At 45.6% G+C, this 8759-nt stretch overlaps 1 protein-coding gene and 1 non-coding gene across 2 annotated transcripts; both read left to right on the top strand.

Annotated features, from left to right (window-relative positions):
• Window positions 1–1172: 1172 nt before the first annotated feature.
• Window positions 1173–6775, top strand: LOC123091495 (NADH-ubiquinone oxidoreductase chain 1). The gene has a single exon (XM_044513029.1). It carries the CDS (start codon window positions 4904–4906, stop codon window positions 5273–5275), a length of 372 nt encoding a protein of 123 aa, XP_044368964.1. The 5' UTR covers window positions 1173–4903; the 3' UTR covers window positions 5276–6775.
• On the top strand, window positions 3564–3638 carry TRNAP-UGG (transfer RNA proline (anticodon UGG)). Its single transcript has one exon. It is a non-coding gene; the product is annotated as a tRNA-Pro (tRNA).
• Window positions 6776–8759: the final 1984 nt, after the last annotated feature.

Below are 8759 nucleotides of genomic sequence, written 5' to 3' on the forward strand. Positions count from 1 at the left end.
TGAAAGTCGCCAAAAAGTGGTGGAATGCTCTCGAAACCAATTCACTTGAGTGAGACAGAGGAGAGTGGAATTTCGTGTGTAGGGGTGAAATCCGTAGATCTACGAAGGAACGCCAAAAGTGAAGGCAGCTCTCTGGGTCCCTACCGACGCCGGGGTGCGAAAGCATGGGGAGCGAACAGGATTAGATACCCTGGTAGTCCATGTCGTAAACGATGAGTGTTCGCCCTTGGTCTACGCGAATCAGGGGCCCAGCTAACGTGTGAAACACTCCGCCTGGGGAGTACGGTCACAAGACCGAAACTCAAAGGAATTGACGGGGGCCTGCACAAGCGGTGGAGCATGTGGTTTAATTCGATGCAACGCGCAAAACCTTACCAGCCCTTGACATATGAACAACAAAACTTGTCCTTAACAGGATGGTACTGACTTTCATACAGGTGCTGCATGGCTGTCGTCAGCTCATGTCGTGAGATGTTTGGTCAAGTCCTATAACGAGCAAAACCCTCGTTTTGTGTTGCTGAGACATGCGCCTAAGGAGAAATTGCCACCGAGTGACGTGCCAGTGCTACTACTTGATTGAGTGCCAGCACGTAGCTGTGCTTTCAGCAAGAATTTCACCATTGGGAGCCGGTGCCTTTCGAAGCACTTTCACGTGTGAACCGAAGTCGTCTTGCCCAAGACCCATGGAGACCTACCTATAGTGACGTCAAAGTACCAGTGAGCATGGAGGTTCGGTTGAAATCGGTTACGACGACGTCGAGTTGGGGCGGAGGAAGACTCGGCATGGAGGCCAGAAAATGGTGTGGAACGTAGTGGTAATAGTACGCGCCCCGCTCCGAAACAAAGAAAAAGGTGCGTGCCTCACTGACGAGGGACTGCCAGTGAGATACTGGAGGAAGGTGGGGATGACATCAAGTCCGCATGGCCCTTATGGGCTGGGCCACACACGTGCTACAATGGCAATGACAATGGGAAGCAAGGCTGTAAGGCGGAGCGAATCCGGAAAGATTGCCTCAGTTCGGATTGTTCTCTGCAACTCGGGAACATGAAGTTGAAATCGCTAGTAATCGCAGATCAGCATGCCGCGGTGAATATGTACCCGGGCCCTGTACACACCGCCCGTCACACCCTGGGAATTGGTTTCGCCTGAAGCATCGGACCAATGATCACCCATGACTTCTGTGTACCACTAGTGCCACAAAGGCCTTTGGTGGTCTTATTGGCGCATACCACGGTGGGGTCTTCGACTGGGGTGAAGTCGTAACAAGGTAGCCGTAGGGGAACCTGTGGCTGGATTGAATCCTTCGCGATGGAAATGCCCTCGCCTACTTGACTAAACTAAGGACCTCAACGGTATAAACATGTAGATTTTCTACTTTTCCATTTTCCTTCTTGTTTATCAATCACCAATCAAGACAAACCGGGCACTACGGTGAGACGTGAAAACACCCGATCCCATTCCGACCTCGATATATATGTGGAATCGTCTTGCGCCATATGTACTGAAATTGTTCGGGAGACATGGTCAAAGCCCGGAGAAAGAGCAAGAAAACTAAAGAAAGCGTTAGCGCATTGGACTCGAAATCCAAATTGTGCTAGCTGACAAAGAAAAAACAGAATATAACAGAGAAATATTGGTTCTGACTGGTTGGTAAAAGGACTCTAAATCCTTTGAGTGGTTCGATTCCACAACAGAACTAAGAATGAAATGAATGAATGAAAGCCATGACCATGCCTCCAGTAGGAAGATCGAGGAACCGGTGCTGGCGCTCCTGGTTCATGGGATCCTAACCGCGATGGGGAGATTAGATATTATTCTTTCGTAAGTCCATCCAATGGAGATAGGTTGAGGAGAAAGAAAGGAGAAAACTAAAGAGAAAGATGGACAGTAGATTGACAGTATCCGAATCAAATAAGAAAAAAACGTAGCTATTTCATCAAATCCCGATTGTGTGGGTGTGAAGTGGAAAAATCCCGTTCTGGCTGGCAGCGGGCATAGGACTGAAAATCCTCTTTCGCCGGGCCTTTTGGACTCGAAATCCAAACGGAGAGAGTGGTTCGAATCCACCTCAGAACGAACAATGAAAAAGGCGTCGAGCGGGTGCAAGCTCGAGGAGCTAGGAAGGATGGAAGAAAGCTTGACCGTTTTTTCACTGAACTACTCGAACTTTTTGTTCGAAAAAGCGGAAATAGCTCAGTTCGAGAGAGGGTTGAGCTTCATCGGTTAGTGTGCACCAAAGGATGAGGTTTCTTTCCCGTCCTACAAATTGAAACCGTTCTAGCTTGATACTGCGATATCGTCAAATCATCCAACGGAGCATGGAAACCATTTCGGTGGCGGTAATGGCCTCCAGTAGTTTTCTATGGAACCATACCACTATGGTCATCTATATGATTAGACCGTGCCGCTTCACTAGACTTTCCTGAACCATCCATTTGATCCCCACGGTCGTGACACCACTTTCTAAACAAAAGTTTCCAAAATCCAATGCGGAACCAAGCAGTAAGAGAAATTCATCATGGTAATTATTAGTCGAAAACCAAAGTGGAACGGAGAGAACGGAGAGTCAGTTACAATGACAAAATTGTTGAGGAATCATGTTGAAAGAACAACATTCTGTGTCATAAATATCGTATATAGAGATTTTTCATGTATCGACGCTTTTGATTCAATTATGAAAGTACGCTGTACTGGACTTGCACCCCTAGTTACGCAGAAGTGCAAGCACAGAAGCGGATGACCGGACCTTACCAACATACTCAAAAAAGTATTCTATACTGGGGTCTGTGCTCTTGACAAGCAGTGTTTCCAGTCTAGCTGTGTCAAATCGGGTGTGAAGTGTCCTTCTAGGTTCTGGCTGGTAGAGCAGAGGACTGAAAATCCTCTTTAGTTTCACGCATGGGACTCTAAATCCCAATTGCGCTAGCTCTGTGGTTCGATTCCACAACAGAACGAACAATGAATGAATGTGGGCGGTCAACCAGGTAAGCCTGTGCCCAGGAAAGAAAGGACTAGGGAGGGATTGAGAGAAGCTTTCACAGTGGAAAATGCAAAAAAGCATATCGTTCTTAGAAATTGTGGAATTTTACTCAGTTAGAGCTATGGTTTAGCATCAAGAGGGAAGTTTTGTAAAAGCAACAGGAAGAATTGCTCAGATACCCGTGAGCGTATATAACTTGGGTCGTGTTATAAATGCTCTGGCTAAACCTATTGATGGGAGAGGCGAAATTGTAGCTTCCGAATCTCGCTTAATTGAATCTCCTGCTCCAAGTAGAATTTCCAGGCGTTCCGTATACGAACCTCTTCAAACAGGGCTTATTGCTATCGATTCGATGATCCCTATAGGGCGCGGTCAGCGAGAGTTCATTATTGGGGACAGACAGACTGGCAAAACAGCAGTAGCCACAGATACAATTCTCAAGAAAAAAGGGCAAGATGTAAGAAGAACGAGAGCGAGCCTTCACGAAATAAAATGCAAGTGAAAGAGAATTGTCAAAATTTCCTAAAAGCGGTGGTTCTTTTCTTTATGGATCGGGTAGATCCATATGTTCTGAGGGGGAGACGAGGTGTAGCGCAGTCTGGTCAGCGCATCTGTTTTGGGTACAGAGGGCCATAGGTTCGAATCCTGTCACCTTGATGTGGTATTCACACAATGGGGCCGAAGTGCAAAGCCCCGTAGCCTATCCGCGGTCGGGAAGGCAGGCGAAAAGCGCGCACAAAAGAAAAAGAAAGCTAAAAAGCTTATTTTGCAATCCATTATCTTTGGTATTCTTCTATATTTAGATCATATTATATAGCTATTTCACAGGTTTTATTTACATACCTCAGTCATGTTATTTGTCTAGCCTTCAATCAGAATAGCCTCTCCACCGGTTCCGAAGATTCTTTCGGCATCAATGTGCTTTTGGAATCTTCCTATGAAACAAATAACATTCTGGAACAGTTTAGGACAGAACAGGCCTCAGTAGAAAGCGAGCTTTTTTCGCGTATAGCCACCTCGAAGCCCAATTAGCGCACGGGCTGCCCCCTCAACTCAACCCTGACGAGTACGCAAACTTGGTCAGGGAGCATTTAGACGGTGCAGTTAGTATTGACCACTACCGCCAAGTCCATAATTCAAAAATTGATGAAGTCCACATAATGGAGCTCAAAAGCCGATTACCAAATCTACTTTTTTAGCATCTTGAAACCGCACATAAGAAATATTCTGAATGAATCACCTTACAATAACATACGAGAGACAGCTTTCTATTTTGTCGAACAACAAGTCGAACCCAATGAACAATTCCATTCAAAGGAATGTTCTAGAGTTTTTTCCACTATATTCGCGATATTAAAAAAAATGGAAGAAATTCTTCACGATTTCTAGAGTTCCGGGATTACTTCACTGATATCGATTTTCGCCTAAGCACGGCCTCTAGGTTAGTTCAAAGTGTAATACAACGAACTATCGATACACCGAAAACGAGTCAAGATGGATACATAAAATGGAGACATCGTGGATTACCCAAATTGGGACGACGATAGGACATTTCACTTTCTTTCGCAATATTTCTGATCATGACTCAACCACTAGGAAAGGGGATTGCTTACTCTCAGCCACGTTTTCGCTTATGCTTAGTCAAGTGAGGATTCCATTCGAAGTAACGTAACAGGAGCACCATCTTCAAAACTTCTCGGGATCCGGAGTTTTTCGATAAAAGGTCCCATCCTTCAATATCATGATTGGGTCAACCAGGCCAGATCATAAGTGAAATAGTTTGATCGGGTCGACCAGGTCAGGCCCGATCATGAGTGAATAGAAAATCGAAAACGTACATAGCTGTTCCAGCGGAAATACTTTGTTTAATTCTACCACTTCTACTAGGAGTAGCCTTTTTAGTGCTAGCTGAACGTAAAGTAATGGCTTTTGTGCAACGTCGAAAGGGTCCTGATGTAGTGGGATCGTTCGGATTGTTACAACCTCTAGCAGATGGTTTGAAATTGATTCTAAAAGAACCTATTTCACCAAGTAGTGCTAATTTCTCCCTTTTTAGAATGGCTCCAGTGGCTACATTTATGTTAAGTCTGGTCGCTTGGGCCGTTGTACCTTTTGATTATGGTATGGTATTGTCAGATCCGAACATAGGGCTACTTTATTTGTTTGCCATATCTTCGCTAGGTGTTTATGGAATAATTATAGCAGGTTGGTCTAGTAAGACGGGGGGCGGCCGTTCGGTCGCCTATGATATACGGACCAATTGGTCAAAAATGGGTTTGTGCCGCAGGTGTTGAACGATCTACTCTACACAGGTGTGGGCTTACAGGGCTAGGGCTCATAAACCCTTTCTTTCATTCATCAAGGGGTCGGTCACTTTTCCGGGCCGGGATCGAGAAGTGGAAGTCATAAAAAAGAGATGTTTCTCTTCGCACCTCATATCAAGAGGAAAGGTAGCTTGTCAAGCTGGTCTCACTATTGGAAATTCTAGCTTTCTTTTTTTTTTTTCACCGGCTCTTCTTCTTTGTCAACGCTACTAAGGACCTGACGGTTCGCCTACTTGATGGATGAAAGAACATGAGAAAGGGTTCTAAAATAAAAGGCTAGAAAGTCTACTACAGTACAGTCAAAGTCAGCGGCTGAGTTTGCCTAGCCTCGCCTACTCATTTTTGTAGGCGAGCGAGTTAGCGAAGAGGCTTAGGGATAAGAGAGTGTCGGTGCGTACGTAGCCTTCATTCTACTACGCTACACAAAGTCACTTAGCTCGACGTTAATTAAGAGAGTAAAGGAGGAATACCCTACATAGAAGAACCACAGTTCGCTTACAAAGGTATAACCTTTAGCTCCCCGGGGCTAAGCTGCTTCGCACCACTGATAGTTAATTAAGATTCCATTTCAAAGGCGCTACTTTGTTTCGCAAGCCTTTGTCATTGTCAGTCAACTAAGGTTGGCCCTCGGCCCCCTGCGAATCCGTAAATCAGAGAGCATGCCGCAAAAAAAAGGATGGTCCCCTATGCATTTCATTCTTTCCGGAACGCAAAGAATTAAAGTACCTGACCCCCCCATCATGGTGAACCTCTCCTTGTGATCGGGATGAGGTAGATGCCTCCCAGCCGGGGGGCGGATCGAATCGGAGTTTCCTTAGGTAGCCACCGACCTACAGTTCTCCTTAAACTTCTGTGCTTGGTGGAAAAGAAGCGAACAAAGGTACGCTCGCTTGCTGTCTTGTTCTCTGCCGCGGACTGGGATCGCTCGCCAGCTAGGCCCTCTAGAAAAAAGTTGGAGCAACATTGTATGAGAACATATTACCCATCTTCGGGGACAAGGGGCGGAACGACCTCTCGATCTACTTACTGCAGCCCAGGACGGGCGTCGTCGTCTAGGCGTGACTTCTTGTTTTGATCTCCCCTACGCCTAGGACGTTGTCTGGGCCAAGAGCCATAGTTAGTTGCTGTTTCCATTTGGTTCTTCTTTCTCGTTGTTGATACCGGCAAGACCCAGCCAGATGATGATGTCTGCTGGTTGGTAGTGAGAGGACTCTTAGTACCCGCAAAAAAAGGGCGCTGGTGAAAAAAAACAATCATTTGATTTAGTTTCTTGCTCTCCCTTAGCAGCGGGAAAGGAGTCTATCTATCTGCCTAGCTTTGGTAGATTTCCCCCAACGCAATTCAAAAACGGAAATTCCACGAATCCCTGAGGTGGATAAGTCCGACGACTCAGCAGCAGTGCGGAATTGAGTTTCTGGTCCGGTGGATCTGATCTATAGTTAGGGGGCAATACATACCAAAAGGTTCGAAGAAGGAAGGCGCAGTATATAACCAACCCACCCATAGCCGGTCTAACTGCTGAGAGAGAAAAGTGCTTTTCTTTCCCTAAGAGTCCTCGAGTACACACAGCTATTGCGGATCCTTTGCGAGATCAGGATTTTGGATTCATAATTTAGAATCAATCCATGTTAGGTCAACATCGAGACAGAGCATCTCAGTTGGCTCTGTTAAGGAAGTGAAACAGGCATTCCTAGGTTGAGGTTACCATTGGATTGACCCTCAGTCAGGCCTCCGATTCCAAGGAGTTGATTCAGCAAGTTCCCCGCGCTACCCCGCGGGAAGTCTAATCGGATCAATCGGTGGTTCCGTAATGAGTAGTCGAATACACATTGAGGGGGCCTTGCCTCCTCCTTCCCGCCCACACCTTCATTCTTTTCCTCCTCTGATCTTAGAAAGCATACTAAACTTCACTCCAATCTTTCTCCATTAGCAACAAGAGGAGCTCTATCTATCGGCCCTTGATGAGTAAGCTTAGCTATATCGCTTAGGTTGCAAAGCAGCAAGCTCCCTTCTAATGCGTTATTGCTTGGAGCCTTCTCGCTTAGTAAGCCGCCTTTGGCCCTTCCTCCTTCTTACTCTGTTTGGTATTCGCTCGCGGGTTTGTTTCCAGGTTCTTTCATTCTTGGTTGGCTCTCTCTATTGTTGTTTGTAGATCATGCGTCCTGTGCATTGATCCGGCAGCAAGACCCGCCCTGGTTGTAAAGCGAAGCGAGCCGTCCTTCCTTTCATTCGTTGCTTTGTCTTCGGTTTGTTTTTAAACTCGACCTTCTATCGGGACTGTGGTGACGAACCTTACTCCCCTCGGTCAAGCGGTTGACCCGTCTGTCCAATAAGTTTACTAAGTGAATGGGAATCCTATAGTTTGACCAGCCTGGGAAGAGTAGTCAGAGGCAATTCGCTAATATGGAGCTGTTTATATCGGCTTTCTTTCCTAACTAACAGGAAAAGAGAGACATGCGAGTTCGACTCTCGTTCTATCCATGTTCAGTAGTCCCTTTCCATCTTGGTACTGTTGATGGCAGTACCGCTCAACTACGAGATGCTTGAAAGTTGATGTATCAATAATGTTCCCAAGAGTAGCATCGAGCCTCGAAACGGCAAGCCATGCTTCAAGCTAAGTCAGTATGGATCTAATTGATTGCTAAATTGAAGGAAGGATCTCTGTCGAAGATTCTCATTCTGAAGCAGGTGCCTAGCTCTGGAAGGATGGACGGGATCATACCTATTTGAATTGAATAACATTCTGTAACACTTGTTTTTGAGTGGGGAAGGAAAATAAGCACACAAGCGAACAACCATCTAACCGTCAGTCTGAACTCCCAGGATTAGTCCATCAGTAAGAAAAAGCTTTCGTTTCCGTCATTCAGCAGTGGAATGGAATAGTTCGATGGTATTGATCGTCCAACCATTGATTGGAATGTCTATCGTGATAAAACGTGTAATTCTATAAGCTAAGCAGATGAGGCAACAAAGAACCTAACCGTCCTCTCTGATTGACTTCATCAGAAGATTCCTATGGTCTGGTTTACCTTTCTTCTTTCCTTGCAACCTTGGATCGATATGGTTCATTCCTGGGCTATGCTCTTTCAACGGTTGACAGAAGAGGGGGACGGGCAAGGATGATCAGACTACTTGGTTCGGTTCGTCAGAGGTATTAAAAAAACCTTCTTTTTGGTCTTTTCTTTCTTGCCGCCACTTTAACAGGTGCCACTGCAATGAGAGCGTAAGTTGCGGAGTTTTTTCTGGATTCTTTTTTTGGTGCGCTCTTCCTTTTTTTGGATAGAAAGAGGGTTCAGTGGGAGGGCAAGGGGTAGTTAAGTTTTAGGTTAGCACTTGTTTTTTACAGACTTTCTTTTCGGTGTAATTTAATAAAGAAGTAGCAATTGTTCATTTCATTTCATTTTTTTGCATTGGTAGTTCTTTTTCATTTGAAAGGGCAAAGGGGGGAAGGGAA

Source organism: Triticum aestivum, chromosome 4B (genome assembly GCF_018294505.1).
Source record: "Triticum aestivum cultivar Chinese Spring chromosome 4B, IWGSC CS RefSeq v2.1, whole genome shotgun sequence".
NCBI lineage: Eukaryota > Viridiplantae > Streptophyta > Magnoliopsida > Poales > Poaceae > Triticum > Triticum aestivum.

What these genes read in the sequence shown, in the direction of transcription:
- LOC123091495 (XM_044513029.1), top strand. Translation starts at nt 4,904, where the DNA reads ATGGCTTTTGTGCAACGTCGAAAGGGTCCTGATGTAGTGGGATCGTTC.